Below are 24,667 nucleotides of genomic sequence, written 5' to 3'. Positions count from 1 at the left end.
ATTGAAAACCAAAACTGAAAGGACTGAGCATGTGCAATGACGTGGAAATAGCGTAATGAGTGGAACGAGCTGTTCTTCCTGTTGAATAACATTTATGCATTTGGCAGATGCTTTTATCCAAAGCGACTTACATTGCATTTCAAGGTACACATTTTTTACATTCTCAGTTCTTGCTTTCCCTGGGAATCGAACCCATGACCTTGGGGTTGCAAGCGCCAACTAGGGGTGGGAGATATTGACAAAAATGAATATCTCGATATTTTTTTCCAATATCTCGATATCGATATTCAGACGATATTTTTGCCATCCTTCAAAGAAATGTGTGCAAACTGGCAAAGAAGTTGGACTTTTGACTTGCTGCATTTGACCATTTGACCTTTGTAGGCTATAGAAAAAACAATAAAGGAGCTAACTGAACAGAATCTGAGGTAGCCCCTACTTTTTCCACTTACAAAAAAATTAATAAAAAAACGGAATTAGGCACCTTTTGCAACAGTGATTATTAAATCAAACAACAATATTGTTGATGATAAATTCAAAGTAAAAAAAATCTTTTCAAAACGCTATAAATCCATCCATTTTTTCCCCAAAACGCTATAAAGCCATCATTTTCCCCCCAAAAATTGATAGTTTGTCTTTAAAAAAAAAAAAGTATTTTGTCTTTTATTTTTCGTGTTTGCATTTATGAGGAAAAAACAATATTACGTGACAGTTCTCCATTATGGACGCGAGCGCTCTGACTTTCAAACTTTCACAGAGACCTCAAAACAGAAAGCACAAAGCCTTTCTTTAAAACGAATTTCGTTTTGTATTAATTGTATCTTAATTTTACCAATTTCCTGGATTTAAAACATAAATACATAAAAAGTAAATACAGGAGGCTAGCACAACATAAGGTGCTTGAACTGGAGATTATATCAGCATGAACCGAACCGTGGCCTACGATCGCCTCACAGGCCTAAAAAATGTGAAATATATTTACAGAAAGCTGGTTCTAAACAAAACCATCCAAAACATAATAAAACTATGTAGCCTAATAAATGTGCATTTCTCCTGCGTTCACTAGCTAGCTTACTGCGAAGATCGCGAGTCAATAGCCTATCGTCAACATCATCTTTGCAGCCGACACACAAATTAATAAACAATTCAAATGTCTTATTGCAATATTTTACATATTCATAATCATTACTTTTGCTGGTTCTTTGAGGCAGCTTTTTAGGTTTTTGGCGTTTTGGAAAAGAGCTCTTCACGTGGCTACAAACACCGTTTCACCAAGGCACAACGGCCCTTCAGCACATAAGAACAACAAGAGAAAAAGCGCTGACTTACTAATTACGAAACTTTTATGTGGTTGAACAGGTGAAAGAATCACAAATTCCTCTGCAACTCAAACCTTCTCAGTACGAGTTATGAAGGAAGAGCATTAGAGTTTTCAACGCGTCCTCCTCTGATTGCTGTGTTGTGAACTTGTGACTGAAAAAGTGCGTGCAGGAACACATGCGCAAAACGTAGCTAGGTCTGTAAAATGTCCTTTTGTAAAATGACATATGATAAAAATAAAAATAATTAATATATCATTTAACAAAACGGTTTTGCGCATGTGCTTCTGCGCGCACTATTTCGAATTTACGTAGCCTATGAATGTGCGTTTTTGACGTCCCGCGCCAGGCCACTCGGAGGGTGCTTCCGGGAATAGTACTGCCCTAGTATTTAAAATCGCTACATATAATTGTTTAGACGGTTATAGTGTGCGTTATTTGTTTTCTCTTTAACTTCTTTCAGCTCTTTTCATGTTTTGGGGGTCGGATTGTACAAATTATGAAATATTCGATATCCCAATTTTGCATATCGTCCAGACAACAATTTGGATATTATCGTCTAAACGATATATCGCCCACCTCTAGCGCCAACGCTCTACTGTTTGAGCTACAGGAAAGCTATATAGAATAAAGCGTCGTATAAATGATTGTCCCGTCATTCTATAATTCTCCTTTCACTGCGTCTGTGAAGCTGAGCAGGACAACGGCCCACCAGTGCTAGTTTCAGACTCTCATCCACAGACGACCGGTTTTGGGCATTTTTACTGCGTGATAAATATTAGCAATGCTCATTATCTCCAAATTATGACCAGAAACGGTCTGCTTAAGTCTGCTGTTTAAAACAAATAAAGAACCCATGTAGAAGAATGGTTATTATGCGCAAACAGCACATGTCAAAAATATATATTCCGATTTGAATCTTGTGACGTATAAACGCGCACATCAACCCGATCACGTGTTTTTCAGCGTTCACATAAACACTCCATCGGACTGAGATTGATGAGATGGGATGTAAACAAAAGTTGTGCATGTAAACGTAGCCAGTGATGTCAGGAAGGGCTTCCAAGTATAATCTTTCCCTCTGAGTGGAGACGTGTTCTGCTCTCGTCTCGCCGCTGTGCCCTGAAATCACATTCATACGCCTTAATATCCTTCATTATCATTTCTACCCCCTGGTTCATTTTCCGTTTAATATCAGCGCCAGCAGTGAAACTGAATTAGTGCACTCTAATGATATAAAATCCCACAATTATCCGAGGACCTCTCGAAGTGATTTAGAGAGTCTTCAGGAGCGTGGGGTTGGTTTAAAGAGCGGTAGGGGATCGCAGGGACTCAGTAACCATTTTAGAAATAACCCACGGTGTCTCAAAACTGCAGTGCTGAACCATCAATCATATCCGTATGTGACCGGGGAAGAACTTCTCCTTATTGGAAAGAATTGACCTCTTATTGTGGCCAATTTAGTGCAACGCTTTCCATCCCACCCACACGAATCTCGGGAATACATCACAGGCCTCATTGTGACTTAAATGACATGTTATGACAGCCGGCAAGAACTTCTCATGTTTTGATTTCTTTCACCGCATCTGTTGTGTGACTGACAGAGAGGAAAACGGTTCATTTCCCCTTTGTAGACCGTGTTCGTCACCAGACTTCTCGTTTTAGCATGAGTCGTTAGACTATCATTTGTCAGATTTAATAACACAGCCTGTCTGTTTACTGAAATAAATAAAAAATAGCAAAACGTCATAAGATCCCTGGGAATGTGCCGCTTCATTGTTCTCTGTTGTTGTTCAATTATCACCTTTGTCTCAGATGTCTCATCTAAAAATCATCAGGGGAAGTAAACAGACACAAAAGAGTTCAGTAGTTCACACTAGGGCTGTCACTTTTGAGAAAAATCTAATTTGAACGGATATCGAATATCAAGCAATATATTCGAATATCTACGAGTAAAATGTAAAATGAAGTTAACGAACAACTCGATCCATCCGGAAACGCCACATGGTCGCTGAATTTCACTGCGCTTCATGAAGAGTTTTTCTTTTGCGTGAAAAAGCCGTTCGCCGGAGATGTGTTAAAGATAGCGGAGTGCATTCATGATTAGGCCACCGGTATAATAATCCTCCTGGCGCCGGGTCTGAGTGAGTCATTTACTCTCTTACCTTTGTTCTTTGATTAACATTAATGACACTTTAAGAGCAGCCGCTGCTGACAGAGACGCGATCCGACACGCATCCCATTTTCTCACAAATCTCTACATTCATTTAAGACTTTGTTTAAATATTTTAAGACTGCTCTTATGAGGACACTCGACAAAACAGACATTTGGCATAATTTGTGTGTTATGGTTTGTTCAAGCCCGAAAGAGAACTCGATACTGACACGCGTCTTTTCAGTGGGTCGTGTGTGTGTGTGTGTGTGTGTGTGTGTGTGTGTGTAATAGGCAGGAATTACAGCGCGGTCTCTTTAGTCTTGTCGTTATCTTCCATTTTCAAAACAAGCTGGTTATTGGCTATTATTCGCTTGATTTGGTCATGGGCCTACGCTACAATACGTGTAGAGCGGCCGTTACTGGATGAGATGGCAAACAATAAAATAAAAAGCAAAGACTGTAAAAAATGCGCAAAACATGGCACTTTAAAAACCGGATCGTTTATTTATAGTTCGATTTCGGATATTTCACGTCATGTTCGAATGCATATTCGAATATCAAATAAAAAGTGACAGCCCTAGTTCACACATAAAGCATGATCATTTGAGAAATGTTGGAATGCATATATTGAGAGATATCTGAGACTTCAGTGTTTTCAGAGCACACACACTGATATCTCTTCTTAACCCTAGAGGAGGTGCGTGGAAGATTACTGTTTATTTTTCTCTTTAAGAGAAACATTTGAGAAGCAGGAGACTTGAGGCCAACATGAAATGGACCAGATTTAATTTAACATTTTTTATCATCTTCTTAAGTTTTCTCTCGACTGAATTCAATCATAGAGACACTTTCCACTATTCAATCAATTGTCAATCGATGTTATTTTATTATTTACTAATATTTTAAATGAACTTTATTTTTTTAGTTTTCAGTTTGATTTTATTTTCAATTTTAATTTAATAAATTTTTGCTTAATTTTAATTGATTTTATTTCATTGTAATTTAAATCATTTGTGATTTTTGTGATTTTTTTTTCGTTTTTTAACATTCCTATTTATCTTTAATTTAGTTTTATTTCAGTTTTAAAGTTAGTCGTTTTAGTACTTCCACTTTAACTTACATTTTTTATGTCACTTTTTTTATCTTTATATATATATAAATATATATATATATATATATATATATATATATATGTTTATGGTTAGGTTAGGATTTTAACGCTGTTCTCAATGGAATGGATGAAATCAGTTGTTTTAAACACTAAATATCCTATTTAACTCTAATGTTGATCCCAAACAAAAGTCTCCATTTGCACATTTAAATGTTTTTTTTTTTTTTTTTTTTTTTTCTGATAGACTTAGTCACATTCTTTCGGGCCGATTTGTCATGGTGTCACTCAAGCTTTCCACTGTCACATCACTTCATTCTCTTCAGTCTTTCATTTCCTCGAGGTAAATAAGAAAAGCAGCTTCAGGAAATCTCGGCTCATTTGGGAGAGTAATTGTTCTGTCCTGAGCTTCCGTCAGGTGTTGAGAACGCCAGCGGAAGAGCTCTGAAACCTCTCACTAGCTGATGATGAGAGACGGATGAAGAGGTCGGCTGTCATTTCTTCCCAGGGTTCTTGGCTCTGTGTTTTCTCAGGCTCAAAACCGCAAACATCCATAAAATTTCACAACACGGGCTCATCGGAAAAACGTGCCTCTTCCTACATTATTGCAAAACTCAAAACACGTACCCGTACCATTACATACAAATCACGGTGATTTCTGACTGAAATGAACACTAGAGGCAGTAAATCACCAACAACTTTATTCCTTTTTCACGGAAAAAGATGATTATACAGGGGCAGATTATCGATTAATAGACTTAATTTGTGCTGTTCATTTCACTTGGAGTGATTCGATACGTAAGCTTGCAATTTGATTCCGATCTTGATTCAGGATCCATTCATTTGGCTTAATATCAGGTACAGTTATGTACATTTTTCCAAAGGAAACAAAATCAATGCTGAAAACAAAGAAAAATCTGTCAGCTGGTATTATTATTAAAGGTTAAAATTCACAACTCATTCTTATAAGATTAATATAATGCGTTTTTTATAATAGTCATATTTTATGATGAAATAAGAGTAAAAATACAATTATATAGTGCATATATTTAGCAAAATGCTCCTCTCCAGAGTTCATTTTTCTAGCTATCTAACATGCTATATGGTCATTGAATGTCTTTACTTGACATATTGTTCACAAGTGATTTTATTCATGTCTTTCTGCAGATGAAACACTCATTGAACGATTACATGAGACATGATTTATTTCAGTAAGCTGTACCGTATCTTTCACCATTCCTTCTGATGTTCTTTCATGTGTATTTGGTGCTATAACTAGTAATAGAGGAACTCTGGGGTGCGTTTCCTGAAAGCATCGTTAGCCAACTATGGTCGCAAGTTCCGTCGTTATCAGTATAGTTCAACGATTTGGTGTTTCCCGAAACCATCGTTCCAACGAACGTTCGCAAACAGCATCGCAAACTTGTGTGGTTGGAACGACAGCTCTCGAGCTGTGATTAGAAGCATAGTTTCTAGTTTACATGAGATGTAGACTGAATAAATCCTTATATTTAGCAAAATAAGCAAGCTGACATTCAGTACAACCCGTGTTATTTATTTAGAATACATACAAATGTAATTTACGTCTTTTAGTGTGTCAAGAGATTTAAAGCACCGTTTTTGAAGACTGCGCATGTGCGAACGTGCTTTACTATGTAAGAACGAGCCAAATATTGAGTCTGGTAATAAAACAAAATATCTGAGAAAAATTAGAAATGGTCTTCAGATGCCATGTCTGTAACTTATATGACAAAATCTAGCGTTAATTCGATCTCAAACAGATTAATTAAAATAAGTTATTAGTCCACCACGTGCGAGACGTCATAAACCAACGTGGTTGAACGATACTTTGCGACATACGGTTTCGGGAAACAGTCGTGATTAGCTACACTGTAAAACATTTCTAACCTCTCCAAGTCTAGTGACTGAGTTTCTAGTGACTGGTCACATCTAAATTTTTAAATTGGCCCAAGTGCAATTCTTGTTGCAATAGTCTGTTAACATTGGCTCAATGAGAAATAATACGTCAGACTAATTGAAAAATTTAGATGTTATCAGTCACTAGAAATTTTTGACTTGGGGATGTAATTTTTTTTTACAGTGTAGTAGAGCCCGACCGATATATCGGCGGGCCGATATTATCGGCCGATATTAGGCATTTTCCTAACTATCGGTATCGGCATTTATAACGGCCGATAAATTAATATAAAAAAAAATGCAGCGTGCAGTGATTTATGTAAGGATGGCGCTGCCAATAAAGCACCTAAAAGCTGTCACAAAGAACTGGCAAAAGTGGCAAAAAAAACAACAGCCGCGTCCGGTGTAGACACAGTGTTAAAGCTCATTCTGCTACGTTACAACATCAAGCAATATTCCAATAATTTATGTAATTATAACACTTTATATAGGGCCATTTTGCATTAAGAGTAGCCAGATGGACACGCGAGACGCGACACGTTCAGAATTAATACACTTTTAGTAAACTACAGAACAGCGCGAGCGGGAAGCGGCGCACCTCACGCGGGCAGAGAACGCGTCCGAGAACGGACACTGTTAGTGATATAAAACGCACACACACAGGTCTGTTAAATTAAGCAATACTTTTAAGGTAGTCTAATATTTTTCTGACTAACAAAATTAGACACAGTAAAGGGTAGATTTAAATAAAGAAAAACTAAATTTAAATAAAGAAAAACTCAATTTAAATAAAGAAATTAAAGGAAATTTAAATAAAGAAAAACGAAATTTAAATAAAGAAAAATGAAATTTAAATAAAGAAATTAAACGAAATTTAAATAAAGAAAAACTAAATTTAAATAAAGAAAAACTAAATTTAAATAAAGAAATTAAACGAAATTTAAATAAAGAAAAACGAAATTTAAATAAAGAAAAAACGAAATTTAAATAAAGAAAAACGAAATTAAGTTAAATAAAAAAACGAGATTAATTTAGATTGATAATAACGGGTAAAAAGGCTAATACATTTTGTTTCTATTATTCTATTTTCCACAATGTTTCTATTATTCTATTTTCCACAATGTCAAAGCAACACAGCTTAATCCAAAACACAAGCTCAGACATGCACTTCCTCCATACAAACTGGCTAGAGCGCTGTTCTGCGCTCTAGCCAGAGAACACTCCCGTTGCTGGAACACTTGCGCGTCGGTTCTATTTCTTGCATGCACGCGTTTTCCGCGTGGCTCGAGCCGCTCCTGAGAGACGTGTGTCTCACGCAGGCAGTGTGCAAACTCCAACCTGTTAACATGGGAGCCGAAATAAAAACGGCCATGCCACGCAGTCAGTGTGTCGCCGGCCTTATTCAAGCGCGAATGAGAACCGTTTCGCGGGGGATCCCAGATGTGAAAAAATATATATATATATTCAAATGTCAAATTTTCAAATCGAATACCAACCCACCGAACGAATACTCGGGTCCAGCCCTATAGCCTAGTTTCACGTTTAGTACATTTTGCTTACTACTTATTTAAAATAGTATAAAACTGTACATATGTAATTATAAACGTTTTCATTATGATATTATTAATTTTACTTTACTAAAAAGATCTGAGTTCTTCCTCCACTGGTAGATATTAGAGAAATTAAGATTAAAAATAGAAGATAAGGTTTTGTCAGTGACACTTTTGATATATTTATTGATACAAGTTATGTTTTAAATAACGTGACTAAATTAAAAGACAAAGTCGTTAATGAAGATTATGCAACAGTATTTAGAATATAATATAATATAATATAATATAATATAATATAATATAATATAATATAAAATGCAATGCAAACTAATTTGGTTACAGCTCAAATTCTCATTCTATCATTCACCCTGCCTCCATTACATATCTTTGTCACACAAGTGTTTGATCACCACATTTGAGTGATCATTGCAAAACGTTTATATATTTATTCTGTTTATACTGTGTATATACAGTACCCATCAAAAGTTTGTACACACCAATTGGAAAGTGTGTCCAAACTTACTGTACTATAATACACATAAATAATATTGCTACTGTATTATAATATACACATAAATAATATCGGCCGATATATCGGTATCTGGCTTTTTTTTATCGGTATCGGCATCGGCGCCCAAAAATCCATATCGGTCGGGCTCTACAGTGTAGTTGATTTCTCCAACGATGCATCGTACTATGGTAGTTAAGCAGCGAGCTATATAGTTGTACGGGAAACGCACCCCAGATCGGTTCACATGCCGCTTGAATTGAGGCGTGTTCACATCACCAAAATGGTATTTATTAGGGCTGGATAAAAAATATCGATTTCTCGATTTTAATCGATTCTCATTTTTACGAACCGATATCGATTCTTAAATCCCAAGAATCGATTAGGCCTAGTCATCCTGTTTTCAGTTGAGTGAATGAATGTAACATTGTAGTGCGCATCCCATCCAATAAATCACAATAATCTTTGTGCTTTGTTACTATTGATATGAAACAAAGTCTCAGATTTCAAATTACGTCCATTTTCTTCGAAATTCAAAGACATAAATACAGTTTTGGCGCTGTGGCGTGAGATCACTCTGACTCAGCTCAGCTCAAGAGCTAGAAAAATTAACTCTAGAGAGGAACGTTTTGCTAAATATATGCACCATATTACATTTTCATAATAATTTTGAATGTTCTTCAATATTTAATGCATGTTTGAATAAATCTGGCAAGTTTTTATGACAGCCACCATTTAAATGTTTATATTTCATATAACTTTATTATTATAAAAATAAATAAAAGTGTAATTTAAGTGTTTGTATACAAATCAGTAAATTTTTACCTTCAATATTATAGTAGGCTAATGAAGCCTATAGACTACAACTGACTCCTATAGTTTACAACATCAGTTAAGAGATTTGTTTTCCTTGAGAAAATTTGGCATGTATTGTCCCTGATATCCAAAATAATCAATATTGAATCGAATCGGAATCGAAATTGAATAGAATTGCAAGCTTGTGAATCGAAATCGAATAGAATTGTGAAATTTGTGTCAATACCCAGTATTTATGACTAATTTTGTAATAAAATTGACAGAATTTGAAAGCTGAGACATTGTTTTAGATGAAGTGTTCTGTCTTGTCTGTTGACGCATTGTCAGTGTCCTCTTTCCATTTGATGGAAGTTTCTTGGGCTGTTTTGGACACATCATGTGTCTTTCTTCTCTTCTTTGTTCAATCTGTTGCTGATTTGCATGATTTGCTGGCTCAGGTTTGTTGTTGTGAGCAGTTGCAGTTCTCGTTAAAGCTGGATTCATCTCAACTGTAGTCCTCGAGTGGGTGTTCAGCTCGTCTGTCCTCATTTTAATATTAACACAGGACCTCCTCTGACCCCATAAACCCTATTAGAGAGCTTTCTCGCCGACTACTCCTTACAGAGACCTGAACCTAATAAGTGTCTGATTTGAAACACATCATTCACGATCTCTCAAGCATACCACACAAGTGCTTCCCACGGGAAACCCATAAGAGACTCGACTGACACCGTGTCCTAACCAGACGCGATGCGATAAGATTCCAGCGTCAAATAATTTATCTGTCCACACTAGAAGCGACGCGACTGCGAGATACGTCAAAATCAATCAAAACCCACAGCCAATCAGAACAGCGTGTGGGCGGAGTCAGCCAATCAGAACAGCCTGTGGGCGGAGTCTCGTGGTCTTGACGGCACTCGCAAGAAAATTGATAAGTAGCTACATAATCAAATTCACAAATATTACACCATTTAAACATTATTAAAAACACATAGGCTACTGAGTTACTTTAACAATCTTTGTCAAAGAATACACTTGTTTGTTCACAGTTTGAACGTTCTTGTTTCCATTTGTTTAATTTCAAGATCTGAGGTGAATTATCCATTGTTGCTTTTACAGCCACAAAGCTGGAGCACTAAATGATATTCAGAGTCACATGACACGCTTTTAACATCAAATAAAGCACATAAACAGCACCTGAGATTATCATCGCCACACTTTGTGTTTGTTGTTCCAGCGCGACGTCGCAGAAAAATAGAAACCGTTTCTAAAATAGGATCGTCGCGTGTCGCCGTCGATAGGAAGCACCAACAAATATTGGGTTGATATTCAAATAATGAATGTTACAACTAAATCATGTTCATAACTAACATTTCTATTGACTTAGTCGTCCAACTTGTGTGAAATTTTTCATTGAACTCATCGCGTTGCATTGTGGGTTGTCTTCTGTCCTGTGTGTGCGTATACTACTGTTTAAAAGTTTGGGGTCTGTGATATGTTTTGTGTTTTTTGACAGAGATCTTCTGCTCACCAAGTTTATTGGATAAATGATACTAATACTAATAGATAGTAAAAATAGTGAATGATTATTATAATGTAAAGTAATTGTTTTATATGTGAATATCTAGTAAAGTGTAATTTATTCCTGTGATCAAAGCTGAATTTTCAGCATCATTACTCCAGTCTTCAGTGTCACATGATCCTTCAGAAATCACTCTAATATGATGATTTGATGCTCAAGAAACATTTATGATTATTATCAATGTTGAAAAACAGCTGTGCTGCTTAATTACACCTTTAATTTGGGTTTAAGACCGTTTAAGACATTCATTTTTATGCTTTCTGTTCACAGGTTTCACAATGGGTGATTTTTTTAATGCATTTATTTATTTATTTTATGCATTTGTTCATTGCAAATATTTATGCATTTGCTTATTTATGCAATTATTAATGAGATTAATTATGCATTAATTGTTAATGCATTTATTTATTTGTTTTATTTACTTATGCATTGTTTTATTTTGCAAAGGTGCCTTTGGTGCCTAAAAGTGTTGCCTAGATGGACCGCTTTCTACTGATAATGGGATCTATCCAGTATCCACTCACTGTTGGTCTCCATATGTCTAATGCGGTTCATTGCTGGTCTATTTTGACACTTTGACCAGCTTTATTCTTGTTTTTCTCTTCTAGCTCTTTGACTGTGTGAGGAATTACATGCTGTAGCATCTGGCAGGATGAAAAAGATCGATTGCACGGCGACAGACTCCCTGGGGACTGTGAGTGCATTTCAATACTCCTGTACTTTCACTGTACAAAGTGTAAAATCAGGAATAAATTCCCATAATGGGAATCTTGGGAATGAGGTGAAGCAATTATGTTTCTCTAATTTGTTATAGAGAAAGTCTGTAGTGGTAGAGCAGTCGTCGCAGCCTGCGCTCTAAAGTATGTTCACTACTCTTGTTTTTTTTATTTAAATTGCAATCACTCTTTGCCTGTGAGGTTTGATGACTCATTCTGGGAGCTGAGACATGTAATATTCAAGACTTTGTGAAGAAAGCAGTTTGCAGTGAAGTTTGCAGAATAACTGCTGATGAAATGCACCTCTGATTTGACACATTACAGCACCAGAGGCAATTATACTACCTAATTTGAAGTCAAAATTAAATCAAAGGGGCCCTATTTACTTTCTTAATACACGTTTCTTGTATTATTGTGAATAATTCATCAGTGCACGACTGCATGTGATTCCCTAAAAAAGGTTTGTCTGTATAATCTTTCTGTAAAATGATATGCAATAAATTTCCGATGGATAAAATCAAAATAAAATGCCGTTCTATACTCAGAAATACGGTCACTGCAAAACAACTATTTTTTAACTCTGTATTTTTGTCTTGTTTTCCAATACAAATATCTAAACATTCTTAAATGAAGATGCATTTATAGAAGCAAAATTACTTAAGATATTAAGTCTTGCTTTGTGATCATAATTCAAGAAATGTATCATAATTGAGTGAGTTTACGCTTAAAGTCCCCCTGTGGTGAAAATCCAGCTTTTAATGTTGTTTATGTGTCTATGTGGTGTTTTTAATATGCTTTAAGACAAACCATGTGTAAATTCATAATTCGACAGCATTGCTGAGTATTTTCTCCTTAAAACTGCAGTGAACCAAAGACAGTCTCAAACACACGCTTTGAAATCGCTGGTGTTTCTGACGTCACAAACTACCTTGTAACCAATCAGATCAACGTGTGATCGTAAACCAGTGGATCTCTGAGCTGAGTGAGTGAGTGGAGGCGGGGCTCATTTGCATATTCATAGAACCGCACATACTAAATGAGGCGAGGGTGTCGAGTTACATTCAAGATATTTGAAGGCATGAAGAATTTCTTTAAGGAACATTTTTTAAATATGTCATTTTGGTGATCAAAGATGAGTTTTCAGGAATAAAATGATTAACTACAGGGAGATTTAAAAAATAAATATAATCGGTAACACTTTACTTGAAGGGTTTTGCATAAGAGTGACATGACACCTTCATAATCATGACACGACACATGTCATGAATATGAAGGAGGTTTTATGCATGTTTATGACAATTGTCATTAAGTGTCATTCGCTCGATTATGAAATTCTTTATGCAAATATGACATTGTTTGAGATGTCTTTGTCATGACAACTTGACATAAACCAATACATCATAACCTGTCAGTGTCTTTGTCATGACAACCTGACATTACCAAGACAACATAACCTGTCATAAATATGTCATAAATGTGTCATAAGAATGACATAGCAGATTAATCATCAAACTTAAGAAACTGCTTAGCTTTATGGGTTAATATTACATTATATTTCTGACCACTTTTTTTCCCAGGGGTACAAATTTAACTTGTCATTAAGTGTAATACTCTTGTCAAATAATTTTATAACAGTGTCATGAATATTTTTCTTGACTTCAACTACAGTGATACGAATTTAATTTGTCATTAAAATGTCATTAAGTGTTAAAACTGTCAAATTATTTTATAACTAATACTGGGGAAAAAAAGTGGTCAGAAATATATTCATGACACAGTTATAATGGCCTCATGACGGCCAATGTCAAAACCCATAAAGCTAAGTAGTTTCTTAAGTTTGATAATTAATCTGCTATGTCATGCTTATGACACATTTATGACAGGTTATGATGTATTGGTTTATGTCAAGTTGTCATGACAAAGACATCTCAAACAATGTCATATTTGCATAATGTGTCATGTCATGATAATGAAGGTGTCATGTCTGTCTTATGCACAAACCTTCAAGTAAAGTGTTAATTAAGCAAAATAAACTTAATTCAAAAGGAAAGCAAGTTTATTTATCTGACCACATTGGCAGATATACTTTATTGTTTTCAGCAAAAACACACTTAGGCTAATTTTGACACGACCGGTATCGTTGTAAAGCTCTGAGTCTCCTGCACAACGCTATGTAACCCAAATATGGGCATTTCCTTTCTATCAGTAACCAATCGTGAATGACGAAATCTCATTTAGAGCTATTTAACTCTTTAAATGCCGTTTTCTCAAAATGTGTCTTTTGTCATTCTCCAGTACAAACATCTCAGCCTATGTACACCTGTGTACACCAAACTCTCCAGTTATGCACTTAGCAGTATTCTGAAGATATTTTCAGAGGGATTTCTTAATAAATCATTCCTGGCCTGATTTATGGGACATTTTAATAAAAAAATACGATTTTTTAAGGCTTTGGACAGTTTATTTTGATTTCCTAGGTAATGAAAGCATATCCTGAATTATTATAAAAAAAAATTCATCTTGTGTGTAAACAAAATGAAAAGAGAATTTTGCATCATATGTTCAGATCTATCTACCGAAAATATATGCAAAATCGTGCATATTTAATGAGATAATGCCTAATTTGCATAATTAAACATACAAATTTCTAAAACTTGTAATAAATTTTTTTTATATACTTGTGTAAGTAATCAACTGAGAAAGTTTCATGGTGATATTATATTATTTAAAATTTTTACCCGATTCACCTGTAGTGTCTCGCCTTTAAACGGTGTCATGTCAGCGGCCCCTAAGTTAATAACTAATGATCGTTGCGAAGGAAGTGAATCAATCAAACTAACTTTAGCTGGACAATAACTTTATTCTAGAGCTGCTATAAAGCCAAAACACTTTACTTAAAATTTCCTATTATCAATGTAAAGCTGCTTTGGAACAATCTACATTGTTAAAAGCGCTATATAAATGAAGATGACTTGATTTGACACTGTATTCTTAACATCTTAGGGCATTTGCATTTGCTTCTCAAGTAAATGTATCTTGATTTAAGAATGTACTGGAAAACAAGACAAAAATACTGAGTGGGATATTTCAAACATTGCAGTGTTGTGTTAACAAAGTAAATGGGCTGCGAATCCCATCTCAATATGACTTTAAATTCACCACTGCTTTAAATACAGTTGTCAGCTCAAATGGTCCTTGCGCTCCCTTTGCTGAACGAGTGTTCTGGTCAGCCATGTGATTTGTGACGGAAGTGTGTGTCACCATCAGACAGCTTTAATGTGACACAGAGGTGCAAGATCAACAGACCCGCCACTTTCTCACTCCCCACGTCACTTTCTGCATCGCCGGCCAGCATCAACGTCAAGCGTGAGCAGCAGTGCAGCTGCAAATCGCTTCTAATGCCTTTAAATGAGGACACGCAGCACCACGAGGAGAGACGAGCGTGTTTACGCCGGCCGCCTTTAAGTGCTTTTATAATTGCGTGTCTAAATGTCATCTCAGAGCGATGGTGCATGGAGTCAAGGTGGGGGGGGGGCACTTTCAGTACAAATGAAAAATCATTTGTCTCAGTTGTTCCTTCTAGACGCCAATAAGAGAAACGTTGTAAGTCTCCAGTCCTCCGGTAATAATCTCACATGTGAGTTTCAGAAGAGATCTCAACCTTATTTTAATTGGACATCTCAAATATGAACGTGAACATTTCTTAGCAAATTCTTCCAAGACCAAATTATCTGATTATTTTTTATAGCTCTGTACTCTTACTGTACATCAAGCACAGCCTCATTTGTGTGTATTAGGGTTATTATTATTATTATTAACTAAAACTAAAACCATAAAATAAAATAAAAATACATTAATTGAAATAAAATAAACAATAAATGAAATAAAATAAATTGAAAAAAAATATTTTATTTCAGCTGTTTTGCCAAGGCAACATTTCTCATTCAAGTAATGAAACAATAATAAATAATATTATTATTTTTAATAATAAAATTTAATAAACAAAAACTTTATAAAAACGGAACACAATGAGCTTTCATTTGTTAACACAGACTAAGAATGAACAATTAATTTGAGTTAATGTTAGTTTCAACATTTACTAATACTTTTTAAAAATTTAAATGGTATTAGTTAATGCACTGTGAACTAACACAAACATTTTTAACTAACTTTAAAAAAGATTAATAAATGTTTTCCAAATAAATTGCTCATAGTTAAACGTACAGTATGGGATTTTTTCTCCACTAGGGGTCGCTAACCTATTTACAATAACAAAGGCGTAGATTGATGACGCAACATTTGCTATGAATTATGGATTTTGTCGTCAACGTCAAGCCGACCGATCTAATAATGTATATGGATTACTGAATACATCGATGCTTTTATCATGACTGTGATTTGAAGCAGTTCGGGATTGCTAAGAGACAGCTATCAGCTCCAAACGCGATGCGAGTCCCGCGGATATAAAAGGAATATGGACATTTCATTCTACCGAACTACACGCAAAATTACTACTCACAGGTCAGTTTATTAGACAAATTAAACTTGAGAGGTAACCAGAGTTTCCGCTAGAAAAAAATGGTGCCGGTCAAAGTGACCGGCAGAGATTTCGTTTTCCGGACATTTTGATGATATGCCGGTCAAATATTGCCTCTTAATTAGACAAGTTGAGGAAAACTGGAGGCAGGCTATGTAACTTTAAAAAATGACATAATCAGGCCGTGTAGAATGCAACATGTTTATTAGCCTAACTTTCAAATAGACGGAAAAAAAACATGAACGTCCGATTGGCGTCAATCAACGCCAATTGTTTTTACTATGGTTTCACATTCATAGTTTAACAAACCAATCCCCCTTCCCCACATAAAATATCTGAATATCTCGCGGTGTAAATAGCCGCATTTACATTACAGATTTGCGCAAATGTTTTGCGCTATTATCTAAATATCGATAAAAAAAACTATTGCGAAATGACGGCGTTTCCATTAACCGATGTTATATGCGATAAACGTCCTTTTTTCTCTCACGATAAGTCATTTAAAAAATCACGGCAACAGACGTTGGTTTATATAATATCACAGCCACCGCATTAGACATTATTATTATGATTAATGGAAGGAGACGTGGCGTGTTATCCAAGCATTAGGGAAAGACCCTTGTACTGCGAACGACACAGGGAGTTTCTGGGTGTTTCGCCCTCATTTCTGCTCCGAGGTTTTGATTGTGGCATTTATTTGAGATTTAGAATCCAGTATTCCTATAGGCTAATTATTGTTTCTTTTATGAATTTAATAAAGAACTCTGTCTCGTATTCTGTCCAAACGATCCATGTAGGCTACTTTTGTCCATTCGTTTTTCCTTTTTTAACCCGTAATTGAAAAACGAAAAATTAACGGTTGTTGTCTTTTTAAAACGCAAAGTTGAACACCAAAATTTTAATTTGAACTGGCTACACAAACTGCTGCGCAAAAAAGTAAATAGGCCTACCGACGCATTTTCTGATTTTTGTTTATGACTTTTTGGCCCTTTATTAAACATTTAAAATATTCACAAATTAATATGAAAAACATGTCGATTTTAGGCCTACTGGTTTTCAAAGGCCAAATTAGAACCTGGAATTGATGTTTTTCCCGCAGTGCTGAATGAGAAGAGCCATTAATATTATGAATAAACTATTGTTTTCTAAGTGTCGGCTAAAATCACATCTCCATCTCCGCTGTTAAGCAGATGCGCTTTTAGAGAGAAATGCACCTTTCATACGGATTAGGTACATAATCAGAAGGTATTAGCTTTCGATTCGAATTTGTTCGTTTTAAAGTGGACATTTCAAGCTTTAGCCTACATATATAGGCTATATTTTGTTTCAGTTCTCGCGCTCCAGTTTATGGAGATCATGAAAGTGCGTCTGATTGTTTTATTTTATTTTACAAAAGCACAACGTTTTCTTGTTATTGTGAGTTTACACAAATAAAAGTAGTTGAGAATAATGTATTATTATTTTCTGTATGACCAGAAATGATAGAGTATTTTAAGTTGTTTCCACTGTTAATAGGAAAATGCAAGTGGTCACGCCCGCGCCTCCGTGCCATGCAGTGCGCGCTCCACACTCAGCTTTGTTCCTTTTTTGCATAAAAGCGTCTTCTAAATATAGCTTATTAAATGTCATAATATAGCCTAATAAAATAATATAAAATTATTATTATTTGCGTAGCTATACATGGACCTCAAACACACCGCGTCTTCTAAGTCAGGTGACTGCAAATGCGCAAAAACTGTTTCCATTGCAGTTTTGCGAAATATTTCTTTTTCGAATTGCCTGAAAAACCACCTCATGCGAGCATAAAAACGTTCTTGCGATAAACGGGAGTTTTTGCGAAATTAACGTGTTTCCATTGTGCGTATTTTTAATTCGCAATTTCAATTTGCGCAATTTGAAGGGTAGCCTAATGGAAACGCGGCTAGTGTCTCTCCACAACTTGCAATGCGCATAAGCCGCGTAACCTTGTTCTCCGCAAGGCGACTTCGCTGCTTCGTTTTGATCCGATTCTGCTTTTTCTCCGGTGGTGGTGGAGCTGTCTGGACATCTGAGGCTTCAGGCGTTCCTGATTCACCATCGTCCGTCGCGTCTGGCCTCTGAAAAAAGCTTTTACGGCTAGTCTGCCTGGGCCTGGCCATATTTGAAACGTCTCACTCATTCGTTCGTTGTTTAGGTCTATATTACAGCCGTTTTAGGCGTGCGCTTTATTTGAAATGCAGCATGCGATGTTGTTTAATAACTTTCAAACGGTAGAGCCTGTTCCTTTATAACATAGCCAAAGGTTGGTGTATTTTTGTTTTATACATTTTAGGCTTATTCTCCAATTCAGATTGTGTTAGGGGGGCGGGATTATTAGGTAATTTTAATCGGACAATTTGACCGGAGAGATTTAATTTTGTCGGACATTTCATTTTTTTTCCGGCCAATGTCCGGCAATTACCGGACAACGGAAACCCTGGAGGTAACGCAGCGCTGTTTCACTTGGTCTAACATTACACTATCACTCTAAACTGCATTTGAATGTGTTGAAATGTATGTGTTAACGTTAGTTTGTCTGTATGAGACTAGCAGTAAGCTAGATCAACATTAGAATAACATACAGATCATATTCTAACATTTTATCATTGTTGAACTATATAACCTTGATTAGTTTTATGTAAATGTGCTCACCTGTTAATGTAGGAGCGGTCGAAGTCTCGGACGTGGAGCTCTCGTTTATATACTGTCTATGGGAGCTCTCGACATCTCGAAAACACCGCGCTGATATTGATTCTCGGTTTAGTTCTCCTTTTTTATCCAAAGTCTGCTTGCCATGATCCATAATGTTTGAACGAAACAACAACAGCGTGCAAATAGACATTGCGAACTACACAGTTGTCCACGTCAGTTTGGTTACTATCAGAGGGCCCTGGTTCATAGCTCTGGTTGCCATGGCAGCACGAGCGGAAACCAGAGACAACACGGATATGACGGCATTGACGGCGACAAAACGGAAATAAAGACACGGTCCGTGTCTTCGAATTAAAATATTAATTTCTCTGGATTTAGAAGTTAATTGGAACTGTTGGGATAATGTAAATACACAACTTTAAAAAATATATAACATAGATATAGTGATTTTTTATATTTTTAAATAAAAAAAATACATATTGTGCCTTTAATTAATATATTAACTAATGATAACAAATGTGACCTTATAGTAAAATATTACCATAATAACTATGTAGACATGTTATAAAATTAGTTAAAGGTGCATTATTGTGTAATATTTAGGAGGATCTGTTGACAGAAATGCAATATCATATATACATCTATGTGTTCAGTGGTGTATTAAGACCTTACTTAATGAACCGTTATGTTTTTATTAGCTTATAATGGGCATTTCTCTCTACACACACCGCGGGTCCGCTTACATCGACATGTTTCTACGGTGGCCCTAAACGGACAAACGCATTTCGTCACTATGTTGTTCGTTGTGTAAAGAAGCTAAAGCTAAAGTCATCGAATAAAACACTGACACAATGATGAACAAGTTACAATAATATTCGCAATAACATCGTTTTACTGAATAATTAAGTAAACCTAATTTCTTAATTTATCTTTGTAAAGAAACCTCACAACATCACTTCCTGTCGGCCACCGTAACTTCTGTTGGTTGTATTTCGCAACCTCACCACTAGATGTCGCTAAAAATCACACACTGCACCTTTAAAATAGAATGAAAACAGAATAACAAAATAGTAATAGTATAGCAGTGATGCTAAAATAAGACTGGTGTGTACAGTACAGGCCAAAAGTTTGGACACATTACTATTTTTTATGTTTTTGAAAGAAGTTTCTTTTGCTCATCAAGCCTGCATTTATTTGATCAAAAATACATATCATTTATTTCTGTGATGCAAAGCTGAGTTTTCAGGATCATTACTCCAGTCTTCAATGTCACATGTGACATCCAGTCTATCACATGATCCTTTAGAAATCATTCTAATATTCTGATTTATTATGAGTGTTGGAAACAGTTCTGCTGCCTAATATATTTGATAAATAAAAGGTTAAAAAGAACTGCATTTATTCAAAATAAAAAAAATATTTTCTAATAATATAAATCTTCCTACTATCACTTTTTATCAATTTAACACATCCTTGCTGAATAAAAGTATTGATTTATTTAAAAAAAAGAAAGAAAAAAAATTACTGACCCCAAATGACTGACCAGTAGTGTATATTGCTGTTACAAAAGATTTCTATTTTTAAAACATTTGCTTCTTTTTTTTTTTTTTTTTTTTTACTTTTTATTCATCAAAGTATCCTAAAAAAGTATCACAGGTTATGAAAAAATATTAAGCAGCAGAACTGTTTCCAACTTTGATAATGAATCATACGTGGACATCCAAGATGGCGCCGCGGATGGCTGCCTCGGTGTTGAGCTCTCCAGTTGTTACACTGTTTTTGTTAGTTTGTCCTGTTTTATGTTTGTCATACGCTATCAGTTATACCAGGGACGAACTGCTGAACATTCGGCAGTGCACACCAACTGATCACCAACCAGTTCTTGATTCTTCTGGCGTTTTGCGGAACATTGTCGTCGGTTGCGCCGCTGCACTGTGGAAACAGTATAAGACGCGCAGGCGTGGGAAGCGAGCCGGCACACTCGTTAAGCTCAGGCAGCGCGGATTCAGAACGGCGCTGCCTAGCATCCATCTGGCGAATGTCCGCTCTCTCCCTAACAAAATGGACGAACTACTTCTGCTCTCACGCAAAAACAAGGACTTTACCAACTCTGCTGCTCTTTGTTTCACGGAAACCTGGCTGAACGAAGCCATTCCGGACAGCGCGTTACATCTACCGGACTTTCAGCTGTTCAGAGCAGATCGCGATATGGAGTCAACGGGTAAAACGCGCGGTGGTGGGACATGCTTTTACATCAACAGAAGGTGGTGTACTGATGTAACTGTGTTAAGGAAGATGTGCTGTCCTGATGTGGAAGTGCTTTTCCTTAACTGTAAGCCGTTCTACTCGCCGCGGGAGTTTTCCTCGCTCGTTCTCATCAGTGTTTACATTCCACCGCAAGCACACGTGAGTACGGCGCTGCAACAGCTGGCTGATCTGATCACAGAAACAGAACAACAACACCCGGACTCTGTTCTTATCATTCTCGGAGACTTTAATCAGGCAAAACTCACACGTGAGCTGCCTAAATTCAAACAGCACATTACATGCCCCACCAGAGACAATAATATTTTGGACCATTGCTACACCACAACAAAGGATGCATATCGCTCCGTCGCCAGAGCAGCTCTAGGACTTTCCGATCACTGCCTGGTTCATCTTCTACCAACTTACAGGCAAAAACTTAAAACTGCTAAGCCAGTAATAAGGACTGTAAAGAGATGGACCAACGACACAGAGCAGGTCTTACAAGCCTGTTTTGAATGCACTGACTGGAGTGTTTTTGAAGCTGCTGCCAGCGATCTGGACGAGCTCACAGAGACTGTAACATCATACATCAGTTTCTGTGAGGATTTATGCATCCCTACCAGGACTTACTTATCATTCAACAATGATAAACCATGGTTCACACCAAAACTCAGACAGCTTCGTCAGGTCAAAGAAGATGCCTACAGGAGTGGGGATAGGATCTTGTATAATCAGGCCAGGAACACATTGACAAAGGAGATTGAAGTGGCTAAGAAGAGCTATGCCAAAAAGCTGGAAAACCAGTTTTCCTCCAACGACCCTGCATCAGTGTGGAAAGGCCTGAAAGACATTACCAACTACAAGACACCATCCCCCAGCATCGACAGCAACAAGCATCTTGCGAACGAGCTGAATGTCTTTTACTGTAGATTTGAGACCCCCGATCAGACACCCCATACCCGCCCTGACCATCTCTCTACACAGCCATCAACACCTCCAGCCATCTCCCTCCCCTCCCTCCCTGCACTTCAGATCAGTGAGGATAATGTGCGTCAGATCTTCAGGAAACAGAAGAGAAGGAAAGCACCAGGCCCAGACGGTGTTTCACCAGCCTGTCTGAAAACCTGCGCTGACCAGCTGGCCTCTATCTTCTCACTGATCTTCAACAGATCACTGGAGCAGTGCAAAGTCCCTTTCTGCTTTAAACGCTCCACCATCATCCCAATCCCGAAGAAACCAAAGATCACAGGACTCAATGACTACAGACCTGTTGCCTTAACATCTGTGGCCATGAAGTCATTCGAAAGACTGGTGTTAGCATATCTGAAGGACATCACTGGACCCTTGCTGGACCCCCTGCAGTTTGCCTACAGAGCAAACCGGTCTGTGGATGATGTGGTCAATATGGGACTGCATTACACCCTACAACATCTGGACAAACCAGGGACCTATGCAAGGATTCTGTTCGTGGACTTTAGTTCTGCCTTCAACACCATCGTCCCATCACTGCTCCAGACCAAACTGACCCAGCTCTCTGTCCCTAGCTCCGTCTGTCAATGGATCACCAGCTTTCTGACAGACAGACAACAGCTAGTCAGAATGGGCAAAATCACGTCCGACAGCCGCACCATCAGCACCGGTGCTCCACAGGGATGTGTTCTCTCACCACTGCTCTTCTCCCTGTACACAAATGACTGCACCTCTAAAGACACCTCTGTCAAGCTCCTGAAGTTTGCAGACGACACTACTGTTATCGGACTCATCCGGAACGGTGACGAGTCTGCGTACAGACAGGAGGTGGAGCAGCTGGCTCTTTGGTGCAGTTATAACAACCTGGAGCTGAACACGCTCAAAACAGTGGAGATGATCGTGGACTTCAGGAGAAACCCCCCTGCACTCCCTTCACTCACCATCATGGACAGCACTGTGACTGCAGTAGAGTCATTCAGGTTCCTGGGCACCACCATCTCTCAGGATCTGAAGTGGGACACTCACATAGACTCTATTGTGAAGAAAGCCCAACAGAGACTGTACTTCCTGCGTCAGCTGAGGAAATTCAACCTGCCACAGGAGCTGCTCGTACAGTTCTACTCAGCTGTCATCCAGTCCATCCTCTGCACTTCCATCACCGTCTGGTTCGGCTCTGCTACCAAAACCGACCTCCGTAGACTACAGCGGATAGTTCGGACTGCTGAGCGAATCACTGGCACTACCCTTCCCACACTCAAAGTACTGCACTCATCCAGAGTGAGTAAAAGGGCTCGCAAAATCACTCTGGACCCGTCACACCCAGCACACTCTCTGTTTGAACTGTTACCGTCTGGTCGACGCTACAGAGCACCGAGCACAAAAACAACCAGACACAGGAAAAGTTTCTTTCCCCAGGCCATCTACCTCATGAACACTTAAATGTTCCCCTACTGTGGAACAAACATGTGCAATACTTCCCTCAGACATTTCATTATAGCACCTTATAACTTTATATATATTTATAATTTATAATCTTTTTATTTTATTTTTTCTATTTTTTTTATTTTATTTTTTATTTATACCTGTTACTTGTCACTTGTCTTGTCACTTTGTATTGTATGTGTACTGGAAGCTACTGTCACCAAGACAAATTCCTCGTATGCGCAAGCATACTTGGCAATAAAGCTCTTTCTGATTCTGATTCTGATTCTGATTCTGATATTAGAATGATTTCTAAAGGATCATGTGATAGACTGGATGTCACATGTGACACTGAAGACTGGAGTAATGATCCTGAAAATTCAGCTTTGCATCACAGAAATAAATGATAATTTAAAGTATAATAAATTGAAAACCAATTATTTTAAATTGTAATAATATTTCACAATATTCATTTTTTTTTCTGTATTTTTGATCAAATAAATGCAGGCTTGATGAGCAGAAGAAACTTCTTTCAAAAACATAAAAATAGTAATGTGTCCAAACTTTTGGCCTGTACTGTATTTCTATTCCTTAAAAGGGATTTTAGGAGCTAAAGTTGATATTTCAATAAAACTTAATGGAGAACTCTATTAAGAGCTTTGAAAAAGCAAACCTCTGAGCAATAAAAGCCTTAATGGCTTTCCCTCTGTTTTTTATTGTTCATTCTGTATCTTTTAATGTCTGGTATATTGAAACACCTAGAGCGCATCAGCAATGAATGCACCATTATTACTACTGTTCCTTTATCAGCTCCCTGGTAGCGTTGTAATCGGCGCGCTGTGATTGGCTGATTCTTGTAAAGGGCACAACCAGGCAGTGGTTGACAACATGCCCTTTTGACGAAAGCTGGGTTATTCAGAGGTTTGCGTTCATCCATACACAGGCATGTCATGTAGCATCTGTCTGTCAGATAGACGTCAGCGCCCTTTTATCCACACGCACACATTTCTGCTGACCTCAGAGCAGTACATTAGCCGTGGCGAGGAGTCCCACATGTTTGATCGCATCCTGATTGCTCCTGATTCAATCAATCTGATCTGATTAACAGTAATAGAAGAAGATCTTACCAGTAGCGGCCTGAAATGTTCAGAGATCAAAAGGAGGAAACA

The 24,667-nt window shown here is 37.2% G+C and overlaps 1 protein-coding gene and 1 long non-coding RNA gene across 3 annotated transcripts in view; one reads left to right on the top strand and one right to left on the bottom strand.

Annotated features, from left to right (window-relative positions):
• LOC309489756 (3',5'-cyclic-AMP phosphodiesterase 4D-like) overlaps window positions 1-24,667 on the top strand; it is a 288,142-nt gene that overhangs the window by 18,453 nt on the left and 245,022 nt on the right. For both annotated transcript variants that reach the window (XM_082158632.1, XM_082158631.1), the window contains exon 2: window positions 11,546-11,631. In XM_082158632.1, coding sequence (XP_082014758.1) covers window positions 11,590-11,631 — 42 coding nt within the window. In that variant the 5' untranslated portion in view covers window positions 11,546-11,589. The remainder of the gene's footprint in view (window positions 1-11,545; window positions 11,632-24,667) is intronic.
• Window positions 1-24,667, bottom strand: part of LOC309489828 — a 103,903-nt gene that overhangs the window by 46,427 nt on the left and 32,809 nt on the right. The window lies entirely within an intron of this gene.

The sequence above is a fragment of the Leuciscus leuciscus genome (assembly GCF_965113295.1).
Source record: "Leuciscus leuciscus genome assembly, chromosome: 24".
Lineage (NCBI taxonomy): Eukaryota > Metazoa > Chordata > Actinopteri > Cypriniformes > Leuciscidae > Leuciscus > Leuciscus leuciscus.
The sequence above is the reverse complement of the archived record's forward strand: the minus strand, read 5'-3'. Positions and strand labels throughout refer to the sequence as shown.